Here is a 23,219-nt window from a genome sequence, read left to right on the forward strand (position 1 = left end):
GGTTCAAAGTGTTTCAGCTGAGCTCTGGCCTCATTGACTTAAAACATCTTAATGACACTTTGTTATGAGAGTCATTAGGCCCAGAGTCTGTAACACACTCTCTGTGCCCTGCCTCTGCTAGAGCAGGCACTATGTACTGAAGAAATCGAGAGAATATAGGACAAGTCCTACTGGCCTGGCAAGGGTCCCACCTAACTCTTCATGACGTGTCCAGGCCACGTGACACCTGCTCGAAGGTGTGGATAGGCAGTTAATTTTATGGAGAGTAGGAAGTGTGGGCTCAGCTTTTTTTTTTTTCTTTCCGTGAGGCAGTATCTGAAGGATATTCATTCTCTCTTGAGTCTAAACTTTATGCAACAAGCAGCAACTGGATGTTATTTTAAAATAAGCAAAAGCCACCAAAAGATCCTGGTCTGGGTCCTTGTTTGAGAGAAAGAGTTGGTTGAGAAGTGTTCCTTGGTCAGGATTAACCCAAGGGAAAAATCCAAGAGGGAGAGAAGATCTGTGGGTTTCTTACCCCAGCCCGCAGGAAGGCTATGCCATGAAAAGGCTTCTGACCCATTGACACACAGCAAGTTGGACGGGGAACCAATTCTTCTTTTGAGGTTTGGAGGAAAAGAGAGGAATTCTCTTGTTCGTGGCGTTTGAAGGATGGCTTCTCCATCTCATCAGCTTCACGTCTTGGTCTGGAAAAATTGGCTAGGCGTCAAAAGGCAGCCGGTGAGTAAAACAAGGGAAGGGGTCCTGGGGGAAAGGCTCCAGACAATTTTAAAATGTAGTGTTCATGACAGGTAAAAAGAGAAGGAGAAGAGTTTTAAATCATTTTCTAAAGCAGGAATGAGATATTTCGAAATCATCCCTGCATCTGTCCTACAGCTAAATGGGGTGAGTCTAAACATGCCCCCAAAGCTGCCTTTTGATTTCAGGAAATTAAAAGAATAAACCAGGACATGGCCCGGGCAAGAAAGGATACATCTTGTTACCGGTTGAATTGGAACTTGTGTTGAATTCTAGATTTGGGGCCAAAATGCTTTCAGAAATTTTCCTAATGAATTCTGTTAAAAATGAGATGAAGGGGCTTCCCTGGTGGCGCAGTGGTTGAGAGTTCGCCTGCCGATGCAGGGGACACTGGCTCGTGCCCCGGTCTGGGAGGATCCCGCATGCCTCGGAGCGGCTGGGCCCGTGAGCCATGGCCGCTGAGCCTGCGCGTCCGGAGCCTGTGCTCCGCAACCAAGGAGGCCACAACAGTGAGAGGCCCAAGTACTGAAAAAAAAAAAAAAAAAAATGAGATGAGGAAAAGTTTCAGATGAAAGGTACAATAAATGGGGGAGAAATGTACTTAAAAACCAAAACCAATAGAAAGGTTGGTTGATAAGAAACAGTATTTACTAGAAATGCCAAACAAAGGTTAATATGTATGTGATGCTTCAAGAGTGTTATTGAATCACTTTATTGCTACAATCTGTCTACTCAGCTTATTGCAACATCTTTTTTTTTTTTTGTGCTCTTACACTCATGTTTGCTTTTTAAATTACATAGCCAGCTATTACATCCTCACCAGATAGGGTGCAGGGAGATTGAGAAAGGAACTGGCTTCTGTGAGTTGTTGCATATTCAGAAGAATGTTTGAAAACTGGAGAAATCCAAAAAGACACTCGATATACTTCATTTTAGAAGGTAACCCCCAGCCTAAAATTAATAATATAAGTATTTGCAAATAATATGCATCATAGAAACCAGTTTATCTATACACCTTATCTCACTCTAGGTTTGCTTGCAGTGCCTGACGCCTTACTTACTTACACCTTACAAGTGTTCTGATGTATATAGTATGAGGGAGAGGTTGATTTGCCTTTGTGAATTTGGTGGATAGGATTTAAAATCACAAGGCATTATGTGATTACACGGGTGTGGGTGTGGATATAAAATTTTAAATCATTAATATTTTTGCTTCATTGTCGGAAGCAACACATCGGAAACAACACAAAAGTGAAACTTTCCATAATTTTCCCACAGTAGGTTCTGTGTGGAATTCAGCAGGGAAAGAGTCTGGGTAGGTGGAGGTGGTTAGAAGACAAGAATTGGCTTCTTGGTTCTGTTCCTCACTAGCTACATGACTTAAAGAGCATATCACAATTTCTCTGAGCACTGATTTTCCCATTTGTAAAATGGGCATCTGGTCTACCATATCTGTCTCATAGGGTGGTAAGAACCAAATGTGCTAATGTATTTCAAAGTGCTTTATAAATGATGAAACACTTGGCAAATAGATTATAGAGGGATTTGGGGCAATGTCTGTGTCATATTTTATTCAAAGTAATGGTGAAAGAAAAAGCAGGGGAAGGGAGAAAGAAAGAAATTTATATACAGTAAAGTTCCTAAGTGATGAAAACTCAATAGTTAAAAATAAAAGAATAAAGGAACTGAAAACGTATATCTGTTGCTGATAAGCTGAATGCTAAGGTGGTATATTTTCCTTACAATTCCATTTTACCTAAAAATTAAAAATAAACCCTCAAGTGAATAAATTTTTTCATTAGGAAATTTTATCTTTAGAAACTTTAATAAGTTCCTTCCTCATCTGTAAAGTAGCTGGCATATCAATTTTCTACTTTAGAGTTTTTCTCCATTTGAGTCAATTTCTGCTGGACATGGCATATTTAAAGAAGGTGAAAGTCAGGCATGCTAAAATGTTTTCACTATGATAACTTATATTATTCCTAAGTAACCAAAATCCCTGAAAGCCCCTGATAATAATACTTTTGCCTAGGGAAAGAGAATACATGAACTATTAGTTCATTTTGGGACATCAAATGATTCAGATCTTAAGAGCACCTTGAGAGAATGGGACCTAGCACAGTCTTGGTTGCAGGAAGTGAGATCATTAAAAGTCCAGAATTTGGGGCACTACAGAAGGCCCACCGGAATCCATTATGAGTAACCAGAGGGACAGAAGAGACCTTTAGAAAACGGTGATGCCAAAAGGAGAAGGAAAGACAATTTTAAGTGGAGAGGTAGAGGGCAAAGAAAGGTGTATTTCCTCATAGTTTTGCCTAGAGCCAATCCTATGTCTTGGTACTGGAAGAGAGGATTTGAGGACACAGGTGGAAGGGATATATGTGTGCCAGTGTTACTTAAGAGGGAAGAATGAGAAAATCAAGAGGTTGGAAAGTTAGGATTAAAAAATCTAAACGGAGATAAATGTTTCTAAAATGTGAAAAGAGAAAATATAGACAAATTAGAAGACAGAACATGTAAAGAAGGGGTATATAAATTGGAGGAGAGGACAAAGTCTTTGTATAGGAACTGGACTTTGGCATCCATCAAGCAGTTATTTAAGATGCAGGTATTTTTATCTCTATCTTTGTAATTGTTCTGAATATGGCACTTTAAAAATATACTTTTATACCCAGGAAAATAGAAATTAAGTTGTATGACACTGGAAATGTATAGTCATTAGTGAATGTTGAGGAAAAATGCTAGTATCACCTCCATGCCATCCTCTTCCATTTTGTTTTCAAGAGAGTCAATCACAGAGCAAGGCAGTAGGAAGGATAGTGTGTAGAGGAAGAAGTTAGGAATCTATAAATGGAGATGTAAAACAAAAAAAATATATAGTAAAATTATTAAAGTTGAGTGGGGATTACTGAGGAAGTTTATTATAAAAGTATATACTAGACTAGAAAGTGAAAAAACTATTTTAAACAGCTATGCTGTCTAAGAAGTAAAATAACAATGGAATAAGCTACATGATGACCTGGCTGCAAAAAAGGGAAGGCAGGATTTTTAATTTTTTTTTTTTTTTTTTTTTTTTTTTTTTGCCGTACGCGGGCCTCCCACCGCTGCGGCGCCTCCCGCCGCGGAGCACAGGCTCGGGACACGCAGGCTCAGCGGCCATGGCCCACGGGCCCAGCCGCTCCACGGCACGTGGGATCCTCCCGGACCGGGGCACGAACCCGCAGTCCCCCTGCATTTGCAGGCGGACCCCCAACCACTGCGCCACCAGGGAAGCCCAAGATTTTTAATTTTTGAGGTGACTTTCCTCAAAATTGTTCTTAGAGCTAATGTTTCTCTCTTTTTTGTAAAATCAAATGTCAGAATTCTGAACTCTTTGAGATTATCTAACTGCCTTGATTTTACAGGGCCCCTGAGAGTTCAAGGTACTTGTCCAGAGTCACGTAGTGAGTTTAAAAACACAGTTATATTCTACCAAAACTGGATCTCTTCTTTCCATTACCTCCTGCTATTCCAATACCTCTCTATTGCTCCTAAGTTGAGTTTCCTTTCCCAATATTCTCTAATCCCTGCTCAGAGTTCAGCCCATCAACAAAGAGATCATATTCGCTAAGGAGGCCTTAGATATTGCTGTTTTTCAATATTAGTGGTAATACCAATTCTCAATTATATTGCAAAAAATGAATACTAGAGGAGTGTGAAAAAATACATTAGGCACCAACAGAAATGTTAGGCAATAGAGAAAGTCAATTAGATGCAGTTGCTACCCTGCTGGTCTTGTAATTTAACTCTAAAATATAAGGGAAAAATGAGCATACATTCCACCGGAGATGGTTAGCAACAGGGAGGCTCACCTAATGAGATGCTAGTTAATGACAGGAAACAGAGTCCTGGGACAGCAAAGGCACTGAAGGCTTAAAGACTAGATCGTGCAAGATAAGAATTTATCTTTCATTAAGAAGATGGATTCTAAATAGGCATATCAAGAAGTGACTACAGGTCTCTATAGAAGTGGAATCTAATTCCAGACTTATGACCTAAAGAAGGAAAGTTAACTTCAGCTATTTACTTTCTTTTGTAACTATTTAGCTGGTGGATCACACTTTAGCTCAGTTGATGATAGACCTAGTTTTTCTATCATAGATATTCCTACAACTTGATAAACTTCTAAAACTGGATCGAATTTGACACTTCCTCCCCAATCCTCACCTTGCTCATTTAATTTTCCCTCACAATGGCTAAAGAAAAAGGAAGACTTAACTTGAAAATTTTGGGACAGGTTGGTCCATGCATTAAAATAATTTTTTGATTAAAACAATTTAGAATTAAACTCGAATTTCAAATTTAATTCTAAATCAGATTAAAATGAATTCAGTGTTGCACAAGTCACTCAACTATATGGTCAAATGTTCCAGGCCCTTTTACCTCTTCTGGATCTGTACTATTTACTCCCTTAAGCCCTTTTAATTATTCAAAAAATTTGTATCTACTTGTTCATTACGGTGCCTGGCACATAGCAGACATGCACATTTTATTAGTTTAGTCAAGCAAAAAGTAAATGAGGTAAAGATGTTTTGGAAGTGGAAGCAATAGAGAAATAATTAGCTTAAAGCCCAATAAAAATATGTTATTTTCATAAACATCAAAGAAGGTTTACCAATCTTCAAATTGTATTATAATCTATAAATATGGATTTCAGAACATTGTCTTGATCCCAGTTTTTAGATGGGTTATTTACGTAGACGGCAGTGTTCACTAGCAGAAAGCCCAATTAACAGAACTCTTGTGCCACTTTTGTTTCCTTGTTTTGGGGGTGAAACTAAGGTTTATTTCACATCTAAAGTATCACACTCTTACTTCTGAATATGAACCTTGTTACTTGTTAACACCAAGTAACAGTCACCTTTGACTTAACAGACAATGCAAAAAGGAAGGAATAGAAGAGGAAGAAAAAGACTGTATACTTTATATAGGAAAGTCTGGGCGATTTTTATTTTCAGGTTTGTAATAAAAAGTTATGATTCTAGGTTATAGCTCAACATTTAAATGACTTTCAATGCTGTCATAGGCTGAACTAATAAAAGTGTGGTATTGCAAAGAGAGCTAGTAATCTATTTAGTAGGGGTTTGGCTACAAAACTTAGTGGTTAACTGTGCAGGTGCTGAAGTCAGGCTCCCTGGGTCCAAATATCAGCTCTAGCGTTTAGTGGCTTATGGAATGAAGGCTTATTTAGTCTCTTTAATATTCTAACTTCCCATCTGCAAGAGGAAATGAGGTGATTATATTAAATGAGATAGTGCATGTTAAGTGTTTAACGTAGCACCTTGCACATTCTCAGCAGTCATGTATTAGCTATTATTTGGAGTACTTTATTGAATTTTGATATTAATTTTAAGAAGACCACTTGACAACAAGAATTCACCCTGGGGAAGATATTTTGAAATCATATTTAACAGGGAATTGGTGAAGGAACTGGCATTGGTACCCAAGAGGAGAGAGGATTTTGTCTCTATTCGAATACTTGTAGAATTCTCCTGCCGGAGGGGAAGCCAAACTAAGACTAATAAATGTTAGTCATGGGAAGGAAGATATCACCTTGATATGAGCAAAAAAATCGGACAATGTGAGTTGTCCAATAATGAAGAAGTCTCGTGAAATATTGAACTTCTAGTCACCAGAAACATTCAAGTACAGGCTGCATAACCATATTGCAGAGATGTTTTCCCTAACTTTTCATGTACCAGTCATTCTGGACTTATTTCTTTTCCTGGAATATTCCACCCTCTTTCCCATTTGTGGGTCTTCACCCATATGTTTCCCTGGCTTGAAAGACTCCCACTTCTTTCTCATATTCTATCCAACACACGTATCCTTTCTTCTGCCTGACCGTTGTTCATCTTTTAGCTTTAGATTCAGCTCCCCTTGCTTTATCTTCCTTTCACACTCTTGACTTCCTGTATCTTAGCATTATCTATTACATTTGGTGATAATTTTTTTTCATGTTTCCCTTCCTCAAAAGACTGAAAATTTTAATTGCTCTATCCTCAGGGCCAGGTACACAGTAGGTGCTCAATAATTTTTTATTGTGTTAATGAATGTATAAGCCTTATATGAATGATTACTATAGTGTATGTTAAACTGTAAGTTTCCTTAAGACTCTCCAAGACTGTGGTTTCATGGAGGGAAATGGAGAATCTTCATCCTAAACATTTTACTTTTATTTATTTTCAGAGTTAAGGAGAAGAATCCCCATTGAAATCTGGAAATTGTACTGATATTCAGTATTATTCATTTCAGACATAACTAACTTCTAACCACTGTAGTGCAAGGGATACAAACTCAAATATCTGTAAGGGCAAGACAGGCAATGTAACTGTGTGAAATGGGACAAGCATAGGTGGTAGGAAATGAGGACATTTATGATTAAGAGTAGAGAGAGAATATCCTACTTACAGGCATTCAAATAGTAGTAGTTTCTCAAATTTTTAAATATATAGTAATACATTGATTTAAAGTTCACCTGTATCTTATTTTCTTATTTACTTTCAATGAAAATAAGAACATAATAAAAATGATGGCCACAACTGGAATCAGGTGTACTAACAATAATTAGAATAAAGGGTTCTAACAAAGTAATGAAGTGTGAATGACTTAAAGTTGAAATTATGTGCTCTGCCAAAATTTTTCAGAAAATTAGATTTGAAAGGTTTTCAGAGATTTGAAACAATAGTTCTCAGCAAATGCAGAGGCAAATGTTACTAGGTAATTCAATTGAGTTAAAAAGTACTACAGATCTTGTAGTGAATGGAAATTTTGGAGTGAATTTACATTTGGTTCATTCAAGGAATTTCTTAAGATTTAAACCTAGAATTTTGAGTGGATGACCTCACTGACTTCAAGGCCACTGAAGTGTGTCCTGTCATCATCATTAATTCTCCAAAACTTATCACCTGCATTGTGCAACAGGATAGAGTTCCTAGATAGAAAGCATGTTTTTTTTTTTCTTTAAATCTCTTTTCTTGGTCCTCTTCTCTTTTGCTGTCTTTTATTTATATTTTTAAATTTTTAAATAGATTTATTTAATTAATTAATTATTTTTTGGCTGTGTTGGGTCTTTGTTGCTGTGCACTGGCTTTCTCTAGTTGCAGTGAGCGGGGGCTACTCTTCGTTGTGGTGCGCGGGCTTCTCATTGTCGTGGCTTCTCTTGTTGCGGAGCACGGGCTCTAGGCACGCAAGCTTCAGTAGTTGTGGCATGTAGACTCAGTGGTTGTGGCTTGCGGGCTCTAGAGCTCAGGCTCAGTAGTTGTGGCGCACAGGCTTAGTTGCTCTGTCGCATGTGGGATCTTCCCGGACCAGGGCTTGAACCTGTGTCCCCTGCATTGGCAGGTGGATTCTTAACCACTGCGCCACCAGGGAAGCCCCTCTTTTGCTGTCTTTTAAAAATTGGTTCTGGATTTTCAAACAGAATTACTTTTAAAATAATTTAAAATCTTTAAATTTTAAAATAATTTCAAATTTAAGGAGAAGTTGCATGAACAGTACAAATATATATTTTTCTAGAGCTAGTTGAGATTGGTGCCCCATTACCTCAGATACTTTAGTGTGCATATTTCACAAACAAGGAAATCCTCCAATATAACCCAATACCACCATCAAATCCTTAGATCCAATTCAATATTCACCAGTTCTCCCAATCATGTCCTTACAGAAAAATAGTCCAGTCATGTTCTGTATCTAGTTTTTATGTCTTTAGCTTCCTTCAGTCTGTAACAGTTCGGTAGTCTTTCCTTGACTTTAATGACCCTGACACATTTTGAACATTCAAGACCAGTTGTTTTGTAGGGTATCTGTTGTTTTGTAGCATATTCATTTAGTAGAGACTCAGGTTATTTACCTCTGGAAGGAATACCACAGAAGTGATTCTCTGTTCTTCATATTGCATCACATCAGGTGGTGCGTGATGTCAGTTTGTCTCATTTTATGGGGAAATATTTTGAGACCAACTACGTATTCCATTCCTCATTAAACTTTCAATTTATCTGTTTCCTTATACATTTATTTATATTTACATAGACTCATGGGTTCCTAATTTATTCAGTTAGATATACTCTTTTATTAACATAATGTCTTTAATGTTTAATTTTGGCCAGTGGGTCAGATTTGATGCTCAGTTATGGTCATTTGCAGGTATCTGTGTTTTACTGATGTGTCCCCATCATTCTCTGAGATTCTCTGAGCAGTATATCTAGTGCTCTTCTGTCTATTGGTCTACCTACCTACCTATTTCTTTCTATGTATGTATGTATGTATGTATCCAACTATCTCTGTGTCTGCATACATTCTACATATATTCTATAGCTCTGTTCAAGCTTGGACATGGCAATCCCCTAATAGCAACAAGCACACTTAGCTCTCATCCACTAAAAGAAGCTAGTGTTTCTTGAAAAAAATGGGTATTTTCAGGGCCGGGACAGAGAAAGTACACAATGAGGTAGAAACAACTTGTGGGACTGGAAAGAAAGAAAGAAGTTATACACACACATTTATCGCTATATTTCATGAACCAGCAGTTCATAGCCATATCTTTAATTGTAACCCAACACTACCGGGTTCATTCTAGTTTCGCCCTTTATCATGTTTATAATTTCTCTGATGGATAGTGAAAAGCCAGGCTCCTCCAACGTAGGATATGTTTACTTTTAATCAACCTTCCCATATGAAACCAATCACCTGCTCCTTGCCCTGCATAGACAGCCTCCTTACCCGACTTGGGTCCTGACACCCCACGTCTGCTGCACTGTGGATATCCTCTTCACCTTGCTAAGGACCCACCTCCCTCACTGTGTCACTGTGGTGCCCCGAGTCCTAATGTGAACTTACCTTGCTGCCCCACCTAAGGGATTTTGGGCACTGAATTTTTCAGAAAGGAGAAAGTGAAGAGAAAGCGAACAGAAGGGGACATCTCAATAGCAAATAAACTCTGGAGAAATAAAAAGAGACAAATGCCATGGCCCACTAAGGAATTGTAAATTACTCAGTGTGCATATGCCCTTAGATGTCAAGAATTCAGGGAGCATGGAATGCAAGTGACGTATAGAGGCACGTGTGAGATAATTAAAATATTAGCAAAAATATGAAACTCTTAAAAACTATTTTTCCCAAAGTTTTCAAGTAGCCCCCAATGTCTGTATATATAAAATCAATATTTTAGCCTTTTCTCCAAACAGACAAAAAAAGTCATGGCTCATCGGTTTAATATTTGGATCCTTGACATTGCATTCGCTTCTAGGTTGTTTATGATAATATTTAGAATGGTGTTGAGAGCAATCCTGCTGCTATGAAAATTTAAATTTTATTTCTTGCTTTTGTGATTAACTTGTCAACCTTAACGTTCCTGAGATCACAGTGTGGAGGGCTTTGGATTTATTATCCTTCTAAAGTGCTGCATGCAGAAATGTTCTCCAAACCTCTCTGACCTAAAATCCTGGGGGAAATCTTGTGATAATAGATTGTTTATGGGCTTGCAGTGGATTTTACCTAAAACAGGGTGCCTTAAACTACTCTGATACTGCACTTTTGTTTGGATCTAAATCACGTCTAAAACTAATTTCAAAATTACCAAAACATCCGCATGAAACCATAAAATTATATCAACCAAAAGATAACTTAAAAATATCCCATGACATATGTTCTTTATTTGAATGCAAATGTACATTTGTGTTGGTGTAACTGATCTCAGTTGCTCGCTGAATTCTCATGAGGTTGCTATGGAAAATGAATAGATGTTCCTAAAAGTAGCTATGGGGCACTGAACCTACTCAGATGAATACATTTTTAAAAGGATAACTATGGCTTCAAATATAAAACCAATAAATCCACAAACATTAAATATTTTTAACCTTAATTCCTTATAGTCTACATTTCAAATGAGTCACATAGAATAAAAATTGTACCTTGTATATAGGATCTTCGAAGAATAGACTCTAATTTTCAAATATATCAGAGATTAGGCTAGAATAATAACACATCTTATATTTTCATAACACGCATGTTTTTCCAATACACTTTCTTTAGTACTTTCGTATTCCTCGGAGCAGCATGGTTTTTTTTAATGCTATCTTAGTATCTTGGTGTTCACATCCTTGTCCCCTGCTCTGCTTTCCAACTGGGTGTGTAACTTTGGATAAGTTATGCTAACTCTCTGCAACCCAGAGAATAAAAAAGGGAGTTGGATCAGATCAAGGCTTCTTAGCCTCTTCTGTGCTCTGGATGTCTTTGACAGCCTGGTGAAGCCTATGGCCCTTCTAAGAATAATGTTCTTAAATCAGTGAAATAAATACAATTACAAATAAAACCAATTATATTGAAATTCAGTTATTAAGGTATCGAAAAGCAAGTTTATGATACGGTAATGCATGTTTATTCTATCATTGAATAAATAAATAAAGGTGAATCCATGACTACTATAATTTTAATGCTGTGATGAATATAAACAGCACTTTGAGGTATCTGCAACGACACTAATATGATTTGAAAATATCTGGTTTCTATTGGTGACAAAGTCACAGGTACTTCTAATACCATTGTGGTTCCTAGCCTATATTCATCATTAATGGAAATACCAAAGAGTCATAAGCTGGAGAAAATAAAAATGTGATCTTTTTTTCCTGTCCAAGTTTAGAAATGCCCAGAATTCTGTGCATTAGATGATCTCAAAGGAAATTTCCAACAAAAATATTCCAAGACTGTAAACAGTCCTGCTAGTTAGGTAGGGTGGTGTGCATTTAGAATTCCTCTATTCCATGTGTGGACCATGGACAGAAGCATCAGCTCACCTACCTGGAGCTTGTTAGAAAGAGATACAGTACCTCCAGCCAGCCACAGACCTACTGAATCTGAATCTGTGTGCTTACAAGATCCTTAGGTGATTTGGTACGCACATTAATGCTTGAGAAGTGCTTCTATAGATTAGGCTGTTGAGCCTGTCTGGGAGCTTTTAAGCTGTGGTTAAACTGAGTACCTTAGGATTCCCCAGATCGACAGTCAGCTTCCTCCATTTTCTAAAACTTGCCCTTAAACCCAAAGTTCTAAGAATTTCATGACAGATCTGCCAGCAAGGAGATCAGTGCTGATAGAGACACATGGAGATTTTCATGGAAAATTTAGGTTGGGAGTTACTTAAGGATCAATAGTTGAATGGGTCTGGATTGTTTTGGAGAATTGAAGAGCCCCAGGCAGTAGTTTGAGATTTGGCAGAAGCAAATCATCTCTGCAAAATGGGGGAAGAATGAGAACAGGTCTGACTGCATAATCAGATAGAAACATAGTTTAACTATAGGCACAGTTAATGTTCTTGTGAATACATGTTTTTCACTGCTATGGAACCAATTTTATAGGTATGTAAAATATGAAGCAGATAGTGTCTTATGAACTGCATCATGTTTACATGGGGAGGAAAGCCACTCCTGAAGTGTCTTACAGTGAAATTCTCTAATAGAAATTTCAATGTAATATACATTTCTCGAACCTCTATTCTATACCAGTGGAAATTCAGGGATGAATTAGACACTGTTCTTGCCATAAAAGAATTACCAGTTTATTTCATGAGCCAAGCCAAAAAAAAGATATATTGACAAAAAGAGTATAAGTTCTATAATAGAAGCAGACACAAGATACTATTTATAGTGGTTTGGAGGGGGTTGCATAGAACTTTAAGTTTCTGTTTACTCTTTTACTTGTTGACTCAACCATTCATTCATTCATTTGTTCAACAATCTTTATTGAGCCATTAGCCAATGTCACACACTAATCTTTATGCCTGAGCATAGAATGCTAATATTGGAAGTGGTAAGATACATCTTGGTTGAAATTAGGTTGGGTTTTATATGCCCTGTTTAGCATGTTGAGCCTTATCCAACAAACAACTGGGAAGCTCTAAAAGATTTTCAAGTTAGGAAGTTCCTGATCATACTTGAATTTGAAGAGCATCCTTCTTGGGACAGTCATGAAAGGTGACTGGACAGGGGGCTTCAGAAGGTTATTTTAAGATTTTAAACCTGGAAAAATCCTTCTTGTGTTTATTTCAGGGTTTCTTGCCTTTTTAAAACTCTCTCATTCCTTTCTTATTAATAATATTTTCAGGCAAATGTCTGGCTTGTGTTGGAATTTTATAGTATAATGTACTTCTTGTCAGGTGTTTTGGTTTAGCAATATAATTAACATTTTTTTTTCTATCATTACTTTGCAGCTTTGGACACTTGTCTTGATTTTATGGCCAGTTACTATTTTCTTAATTTTGGCTATTACCCGGACCAAATTTCCTCCAAAACCAAAGGCAACTTGTAAGTAAATGAGATTTGTTTATTTCCCTAACTTTTGGATTCTAGTTAAAATTTATTTTGCTACCACTTTAGTGTTTTATTGTAAAATTTATTTTTCTGAGTAGCGTTCCCACTTGGAAGTGTTTGTATAAATGCTTAGTATGTCTTTTCCCCAGTCTTTTGAATCAGTAAGAAGTTGAGCCTGTAATATTTATCTAGAAAAATATAAAGTATGTAGGAGCAAGAATATATTTTAATCTTTAACTATAAAATTTTAACTCATTTAGTGTTCATCTCATAAATCCCACCATAGTGTGTACACCGCAAACAAGCAGCCATCTCAAACTTAGATCATCCTTTTCTCTTGTATCATAGCAGAAGCCATAGAGTGGAATTTGATCAACTGAACAAATGAAATCCAGAGTACTATAAAAATCTCATCTTTCTTCAGGGCTAATTCATGAATGGTGCAATGTATCAAAACATTTAGTTTAAAAGAAGATTATTTTCCAATTAGTGTTGTTTCAGTTACATTTAGTCATTACCAAGTTATAAAATGGGCACAATGCCCACTCAGTTCGTGATTTCTTTTGGATCCAGGATGGAAATGCAGAAGAGACTCAGAAAAGTCTTCAAAACGGAGCAGGATGAGCCTTTTAACCCCAATGATGTGACCAGTGTTGTTTTTGCTTTTGTTTTTAAACTTCGGAGTCAGTTTTCTTAGGAGAGGAGTAAAGTCAGGTCAGATGTTTCATGTTTCACAAAGCAGCCATCTCCTAAAAAGCTTCCTGTAAATCAGATTTCTGAAAACTCAAATTGTATTTCAGATAAATTATGGTAATCCACCAAATAAAAGAGCACTATGCCGAATTATTTGTAAAGAGAATAATGAGCTAGTGACATTTTAAAGTAAGCACAGTGCTTTTCAATCACCCAGCCCTAAGAAGTAAGGTGAGAGCCATGGTGGAATCTACTTGAATTACACACAATATAATAATTCAAAAGAAAGTATCAATTCAGTTAGTGTGACGCATTTAAACTCTTGGTGCTAGAACAAATAATTCCTTACATTTGAATTGCACCTTATCATTTCTAAAGGACTTTTGCACAAGTGATTATGTAGAGTTATTGATGAGATTTTATTAGGTTGTTTATAAAAACAGCATAATTTTGTTCTCTTCATATTGTGTGTATATTAGTTCTTTATTATAACAGATTAATTCCATTGTATACTGTTGGAATTTATGTATTCTTGTGTATCTTAAATAACATGGACTTCAGAAATAATGCATTCAGCACATAAGGACAAATACTCTTTGAACTACTCTAGTTAAAGATGCTAATTATCAATTTGCTAGCGATAGTAATAGGAGTTTGTTAGCTCCTTTCAACAACTTATTTTCACCAATTTCTTGTTCTTAAGGATTTTTCAGTTATATAAAGTTCCTTTTCTAAAACTTCTAAGAGAAAAATATAAGGTGTGTGAGTGAGTAGTCTTAAACCAATTGATGTTACCCTGTAGGATTTAGAGATTCATGGGGAAAATCATGGAGAGCTCGTATAATCCCACTAAATTATAAAGAAAAACTTGGAAAAGCCATGTGACAAGTGCTTCACAGACCAAATAAAAGGCTCTGCAAAACACACTATCCAAAAGGAAATGAATAACCATTTTTTACTGTGAACCTATTATCATACTCTAGTAATAATTAGCTTAGAATATATTATGTTTGTGGGTAGGAGGGAACAAAATTATAGAAAAGTTCAAACATTGAAAGTATTTTTGCTAGTCTCTCAGACCGTGTAAGACTCAGTCTAGAAAATAGTTTATTGGTTTGTTATTAGAACTGAAAGGGACCCTCTCACTTTACAGATGAGAACACTGGGACCCAAGGAGATTTTAATTTGCCAAAATTCAATCATGTGGGATAAGAGAGAAAGGTATTGGAAACCACCTTTATTTATTCTTTGTCCATGAGATTTGTGTCATATCTTACCCTCTTACACATAGAGCCAAATACAAAGTATGTCCAAGATTTTAACTCATCCTGTAATCAGTAGAGTATAAAATGTAATTTTATAATTGGAGGTACTATTCTGTAGAGTAATGTAGAGAATCTAAAACTAGTATAGATGCAGTTACTTTTTTTTTCTTTCTTGTGGTAGAGAGAGAATAACTTCAAAATGATAGTTTGGATTTAGGTTTTTTAATTCTGTTTTTTTAGATTGTTGTTTTTCTTTGTTTCCCACATCTATTATACTGGAAGATTCAAATGAGCTGATAATAATCATGATAAATATTTCTTGATCTCATACTATGTAATGGCTGTGTTCCTTATTTCACCGTCAAGAAAACCAAGGCACAGAGAGGTTAAGTAACTCATTCAAGGTTGCACAGTTAATAAGTGGTGGTGTCAGTATTTGAACCCAGACAGTCTGGCTCCAGAATCTGGTTTTAAGCTCATAGGCTCACATTTCTTACATCCAGTAGTCAGCACTAATTTTTCATGTTTCATTATTTAGGTTTTGCAAAAGTAGACTAAAAATTAAAAATTAGGAATATAAACTCCTTCCCTGTCTCTATCATGAAATAAAAAAATATGGGGAAGAAGTGGATTCTGATGTAGGTATCAGACTTATCCTAAATATTATTTTTTAATGTGGAATGCTGCCCCTGTTTGACAAATTCTGCATGCATCATTGTAGTTCTAGTATCACAGAAATCAGATCCTGCTTAACAGAGTAAAAATCCTTTTTGGACTTCAGTGACTTCTTCAGTACTAGTTGGGCAATAGAGAAATGAAGATGAAACTCCAGACTACACCCCAGCTGAAACTCAGCTATGGTGAGAATGGGAGTTGTCATCCCGTGGGTACATTCTGCTCCCAGATTAGCCAGGCAGGTATGTAGGACTGGTAAATCATTCAGAGCAAATATAATCAGCAACTCAAAGGACTCCCTCCATAGTCCTTCTGTTGGGCCCTGGAGAAGGCTGGATTTTTGGTGAGTAAGGAAGCTGCTGCAGTCCCTGCCATGGTGAGCACCAGTCGGAAGCAAAATGCTTACTTTTGGCATCATCTGCCTTCATTTACTCCCTTTTGTGTTGCCACCAACAGCTTAGGTTAACTTGCCCCTGCAAATAATAAGTCCCAGGTAAAGAAAGCTTTCCAAAGGCTGGCAGGCAGGCCCAGATACTTCTTGTTCACAGGGAGAAGAAATGGGCCTACGCGCCAGGTCTGAAATAGTTCCAACCGCTTGTAATCTCTACAGGCAGTGGCTTGTCAAGAGGCAAGCTTTAAAAGCCAAAATATTATGCTTAGGAGCAAAAGCAAACAAAAGCAACCCAAACTCCCAAATCACATTGAGGCTAAGCCAAGCTATAATGTGCAGAGAGTTGCTTCTGTCTCCTTTCAACACGTACATACCCATGAAAGTGCAGGCAAGCAGTTCCTCAGTGATGATTACTTTACAAGACCCGCCCACAATGAAATAAGTGGCCTCCCAAACATGCAGTATTGCCAACGAGAAGTCACATTTCTATGAAGTTAATGAGAAACAATGTTTTTTAAGTGGTTGAAAATATCACTGAAATGGAAATTGTACTGTACATATATGATCATGTGCTGAATTAAACTCCAGCTGTCTCGAGGCTGTCACTTTCTAATGCCCCTGCCCCCTCAGAAAATAAGAAATTCAGCCAATCCCACAGCTGAAAACAGGGACTGTTGGAAGGCAAGGGAAACTGCTAACTGAATGATACCTAAATTTGTGTTATCACAGGGTTAAACTGAATTCCACCCATCCACGTGTGACTCAGCAGCTTTGGTAAATCCAAGGTCATCATTCCTGACACGTCTTTGCTTCCAAAGCATACATTTTGTCTTCATGGATGCAATAAAAATAATAATAGTAGTAAACATTTATTGACAGCTTGACCATCGGCAGGCACTGTGCTAAGTACTTTGCATATATTTCCTGAGTTAAGACTTACATCATCTCTTTGAACTATGTAATATGACTATTCCTATTTTAAAGGTAAAAAAACTGAGGCATAGAAATGTTAAGTAATTTACTAACGTTCACATAATTACTATGTCCTTGAGCCTGGATTTTAACCACAGTTCCCTCCCCTCCCCCAACCCATACAGTGAGTTTTTCCAGGTCACAAATGCCAACAATGGCAATCCTAAGGCTCATTTGAGTTTACAACCTCTCCAGTGTCTTCCTCGTACCACCTGTTAGTACTGTCGGAGATCAAAGATGGTTGTAAAAGTGAACGCAGTTGGTTTTTCTATTTGTCAGCAGCTCTAGGAAAAAATGTGAGAAGAAGGATTGAAATTATTGATTACTTGGTGGCTTGTGGGATCCATGGGTGTTGTTATACCTACGGTATCTGAATTGTTAGTGGGAAAGAGCCTATGAGGCCCCTCACTGGTGAAGGCTTTGAAAGCCAGAGGAATGAGGTTTGTTCTGGCCCTGCTCTTGCTCTGACTTTTTGTGTGGTGTGTTTTTTGTTTGTTTGTTTTGTTTTGTTTTGTTTTGTTTTTTTGCGGTATGCGGGCCTCTCACTGTTGTGGCCTCTCCCGTTGTGGAGCACAGGCTCCGGAAGCGCAGGCTCACGCGCCCAGCCGCTCCACGGCATGTGGGATCTTCCTGGACCGGGGCACGAACCTGTGTCCCCTGCATCGGCAGGCAGACTCTCAACCACTGTGCCACCAGGTAGCCCTGTGTGATGTGTTTTTATGAAAGTGAAGGCAAGTGCACAAGGATAGAATTCCGGGGTGCACCATGCTCTCCAGAACACTCATGATTTAATAGTATTAGTTGAGAGACCCATGGTAAATAATATCCTTTTGTATGTTGATTGGCTAAAATTAATGTAGGCTTTGTTCTGTGAAGATCAGAACTCATCATCACTCATCTTCTGCTCAGGATTGCCCCATCCGATTTCTCCATTCTCAGGTGTGCCAGCAGCTCTAGGTAATCTCTCAGGTTAGAGACATCTGAGTCATCTTGACTCCTCCCTTTGCTTCACCTCCCAAACCACTATCCTTCAAATCAGAATCCATCTTGCGAAATGCGTCCTGGAGTTATCCCTTCCCTTCCATACTTCCTGCCACCGTTTGGTTCAAGATCTCAGTTTCATGCCTGGATTTCTTCAAAAGGTGTATTTTTATTTGTCTATTTGTTTTTTATTTGTGTTTTTTTTGTTTTTGGTTTCTGGAAGCCCTGCCTCTAACTCTTCCCACATTTTATCGTCAGATAATCCCCTAAAATACTCTTTGGGTCAATCAGATTTCAACTCCTCTTTGCCTCACTTTCAGGACCTTCGTAATTAGGATTCATCCAACTTTCTGTTCTGAAGTATGATGCCTGTGCCTAAAGAAACTGTTTCTGAAAGTCTTCCACACATCCCATGCTCATGGCTCCCCCCACCATTGTCTATTAAAAGACAAGCTTACCCTTTCGCCTTCCCTGGTCATTCAAACTCCAATTATTTCTCCTTTATATCTTTCTTGTGGATATATTGGCTACTAATGAGTGGTCTTTGACCGCTTTATGCTTTAATCTGGACTCACTCATGGACAGATAGCACATTAATAGCAGAAATCACATCATAACATCACACTCTGATCACACTCTTGTCAGATACAGCGTAATTCCTAACATAGGGAACAAAATAGGAATGCTATGTGTTGGTCAGAATTCGATACAGTTTGAAAAATTGATATGGATTATTAGATTACAAAATTCATCCAGAGATGGATAATAAAAAAATCAGTGTAAGTCAGGTGGGTGAAGGACAACAAGTTAGCTTGTTTAGGGTTTGATTTTTACTTCTCTTACCCAGGTAAACATGACTGTGCTATCAAAAATGTCTATAATGGTAATATTAGGAAAAGAAAATGGATATAAATCTCCCTCACTCCTCCCCAGGTAGATTTACTTGGGAATTTCCCTCACAAATTAATAAATTCTTGTGAACGCATATGAAAGATTTTTGTGTGGGAGAGACTTACAGTCTGCTTCTTGTTTAAGTTCCAGAAATGTTGGAACAGGTTTTTTTTTTTTTAAACACCTTTATTGGAGTATAATTGCTCTACAATGTTGTATTAGCTTCTGCTGTATAACGAAGTTAATCAGCTATATGTATTCATATATCCCCATATTCCCTCCCGCTTGTGTCTCCCTCCCACCCTCCGTATCCCACCCCTCTAGGTGGTCACAAAGCACCGAGCTGATCTTCCCGTGCGATGCACTACCAGATATAAAATAGATGATAGCTAGTGGGAAGCAGTCGCATTGCATAGGTGGTCACAAAGCACCGAGCTGATCTTCCTGTGCGATGCACTACCAAATATAAAATAGATAGCTAGTGGGAAGCAGTCGCATTGCATAGGTGGTCACAAAGCACCGAGCTGATCTTCCCGTGCGATACACTACCAAATATAAAATAGATGATAGCTAGTGGGAAGCAGTCGCATTGCATGGAACAGCTTTTGAATGTCAAAGCCAGAGTCCTATCATTTACTTCTTCCATCAGTAAGTCAGTAGTTAACTGTTTTGGGGAACATTACTGACCCTTTAGATGACAACCCAGAGGTAAATTCTGTGAAACTCATAGAAGCCGAGGACTGGGATTAGATGGTGATTGCCTGCTCCAGCGCTCCGGGCAGACTTGAATGGAGCAGGAGGAAAGGGGACGTGAATACGGCCCCGCTACACTTGTGCACAGGGACGGCCACAGTTCCTGCTGGTAGTTGCCCATCTCCCTGACTTGGAATTCTGCCATTCTTTCACTCAGTGCAGATGGGCACACCCTAATGCCACATAACATGACAAAAGGATTTATCAACTAATTCCCTCTTAGGCTTAGTGCACAGAGTTGCATCAGAGAACGGGAAATACCTTGAAGTACAATAACAATTTAACAAGCAGAAAGATAAAGCGTAAAGAATAGCTGTTGATTGCCCAGTGGAGGATTTTGTTTTTCTGCTCCTTTTGCTTCATCCCTACTTTTGATGATCTACCTTACAAGCTTCCCACAGGTGACTGCCTCACTGAAAGTGGCTCTGGGAGTCACATGCCTTCTCTTTTTTTACTCCCTTTCCCTTTTCTTCCCTTTATAAAGAGCAGAGGAATTCCTGTTACTGTCAGATAGGAACCTCTAATATCCAAGCCTGTCTGATAAATACAGATAAATAAATGATTGCTTATAAAATTCTCACAAGTATAGTAATGTCATTTGCTGAGGTACCACTATCAGTTGATGTTTCCAATATACCCTTGGAGCTAAGAGGCTGATTTAACAAATTTCAGCCAATTCCTTTTCACTTGTCAGAGAACATAGAGCCCACACACAGGCTCACAGGTGAGGGTCTGGCTTCATGGTTGGCTGTGTGTTTTCCTGAGTGACTGTTTTATTAAACCTTCCTCTAAGCACCACCCAGGAAAGCTGGCCTACCAGACCTTAGGCATTTTATGCTACTCTCGCTATTCAGGTTTTCTCATTCTCTTTGATCAGGTCATATCATGTCCTCTGCTTAGATAAATGAACCAGTGTATTTTTAGAGTGAAAGTATCTCTCATGGAAGAAATGCCACAGCATACAATATTGGCTTGTCTCAGGTCAGTTAGAATTTCATTGTGGGTTAGAATTAGAATGACCTATAGTATTTTCACATTAAAAAATAAAATCTTTGTTTTGGTTATATATTTATGTACTTATGCTTATTTATAAAATCATTACCATCGTGAGAGGCAATGTAGGGGCTTAGAGCACAGACTAGAGATGCAAGCTGCCTGTATTCACACATAAGCCCAGGATAAAACTCCTGGATTCTTGGAGCCTCACTTTCCATATCTGTATATTGAAGTTAATAATAGCACCTACCTCATAGAGTGGTGAGAATTAGATGAATTAATACTTGTTAAATACTTAGAAAAGTACCTGGCACATAATAAGAGCTACATTAGTGTTGGATATTATTTTTTATATTATATATGATATAATAATACATACAGAGTATAATATCAATAATTGAGTATCATTGAAATCATCTAGGCTGTCATTATTTGACGGATAAGAAAACAGGCTCAGAAAATTTAAGACACTTGATTAAGGTTTCACATTTATTCTTGCCATTGTCACATATTTAAAAGGTATCTCATGTCTGTGCTGATCAAGAACGTCATGAGGACCCAGAGCAATCAAGTCTATAACAGACTATGTATCAGGAACTAAAATAAGTACGCAGTGCAATAAATTCCCCAGTGGAGGTCGGACCAAGAGCAGAAGCAGCAGAAAAGATGGAATCCAAGCAGTTTTACCTGGAATCAGGGCTAGGGCCATGGGGAGGCAGATACAAGGCAAAATTTGAGGGGTTAACAAAAACTCAGTAATCAAGATCAATCATATTTCAATACAATATTCTAAAATATAAAAATTAATTTTAAAATTCAATATACAAAATACCAACATTTTAAATGTTGGTATTTAAATTAATAAAATTAATTTGGTAATTAAATTAATAAATTATTAATAAATTAATAAAATTAATTTAATTTTAAAATTAATTTTAAAATTTTAAAATTAAATAAAACCAACATTTAAAGTCAAGATCAGTGTTACTGCTTTTTCTTTTGCCTTGGGCTCCGGTGTGGCTCATATAGCACTACCTGGGATATCAGGAAAGGTTTCACAAGGAAGTTCTGTGTCTTAGCATGATTCTTAAAGAATGAGTAGGAGTTTGTCAGCTAGACAACTAGTGTCTTTGCATTCCTAACAGAGAGCAATCAACATGAGTGAAGACATAGGACATGAAAGAGTTAGATGTGCCAGGAATTTGGAGTTTGCTTTGTCTGAAAAAGGAGAATGTTTATTGTGAGTGTTGGGAGATGAGGCTGTTTGGTCAGTAGCAAAAGTATTGGACTTTATTTTGAAGAGGATGAGAAGACATTGGAACTTCTGAGTAAATTAATTTTGTTTTAAAATATTTATCTCTTTTTCTGACCATAGAAATACATGCTCATTTTTTAAAAATTAAGTAATTTAATACAAGTATTCATGTTGCAAAAAGGAGAAGTCTCCTTGCCTTCTAAAGTAATATAAGTAACATAATCTTGCCTTCTGAAGATAACCATCGTTAACATTTCAGTGTACATTTTCTCAGACTTTTTTCTCTGCATATAACACACACGCACACGCACACACACACATACACACAACTAAAATTCGAACATCGGGATCAGATAACATTTTAGAAAGAGTTCCTACAGCAGAATGAAAGAGGGTTTAGTAGGAACTGGTGACTGGCTTGGGCACAGAGTTCTGGTTTTAAGACTCGCACTTCAGTTTTCATTTTCACGATCTCTTGATTACCCTGGAAATGCTAGGGGGCTAAAATGTCTGTAGACTTTTCTATCACAGCTGGTGATTTCCCCAGAATTTTTTTTAACACTGCCTCCTTCAATTCTTCATTTTCTTTCCAGATTTTCAAATCCAGATTTCTTTAAAGAATAATTACTCTTTATAATATGGAGGTCTTCCATGCACAACTAGCTATAACCCTCTAATTTCATACTGTCCAAATGAGATGAACACAATTTAGGACAAATCTGGGAGTGGAATTGCAGCTAACTAAAGAGAAAGTAATACAGGAATCACAATATTAACAGTGCTTTTTCTCCTTATCTTTTCTCTATCTTCATGATTTACAAACAGATACACTTAACCACTCGACCTTAATCAAAATCATCTAAATACACCTGTTGAAAGACATAGATTCCAGGGTTTTGCTGTAGGCTTTCTTTTTTTTAACATCTTTATTGGAGTATAATTGCTTTACAATAGTGTGTTAGTTTCTGCTTTATAACAAAGTGAATCAGCTATACATATACATATATCCCCATATCCCCTCCCTCTTGCGGCTCCCTCCCACTCTCCCTATCCCACCCCTCTAGGTGGCCACAAAGCACCAAGGTGATCTCCCTGTGCTATGCGGCTGCTTCCCACTAGTACTGTAGGCTTTCTGAATTGTCACCTGGTGATGGTGATGGAGAAGGTGGTGATGAGATGCTGAGGTGATGAGGTGCTGAGGGCAGTGAGTGGGGTGGAGTTTAAAGAACTCCTTAGATGATTCTTATGCAACCTAATGTTTGAGA

The 23,219-nt window shown here is 37.6% G+C and overlaps 1 protein-coding gene across 1 annotated transcript in view; it reads left to right on the forward strand.

Annotated features, from left to right (window-relative positions):
* Positions 1-315: 315 nt before the first annotated feature.
* The window catches only part of ABCA12 (ATP binding cassette subfamily A member 12), a 180,294-nt gene continuing 157,390 nt past the window's right edge, over positions 316-23,219 (forward strand). Inside the window, exons 1-2 of the mRNA XM_060016160.1 lie at positions 316-720; positions 12,983-13,076. Coding sequence (XP_059872143.1) covers positions 652-720; positions 12,983-13,076 — 163 coding nt within the window. The 5' untranslated portion in view covers positions 316-651. The remainder of the gene's footprint in view (positions 721-12,982; positions 13,077-23,219) is intronic.

The sequence above is a fragment of the Delphinus delphis genome, chromosome 7 (assembly GCF_949987515.2).
Source record: "Delphinus delphis chromosome 7, mDelDel1.2, whole genome shotgun sequence".
Classification (NCBI taxonomy): domain Eukaryota; kingdom Metazoa; phylum Chordata; class Mammalia; order Artiodactyla; family Delphinidae; genus Delphinus; species Delphinus delphis.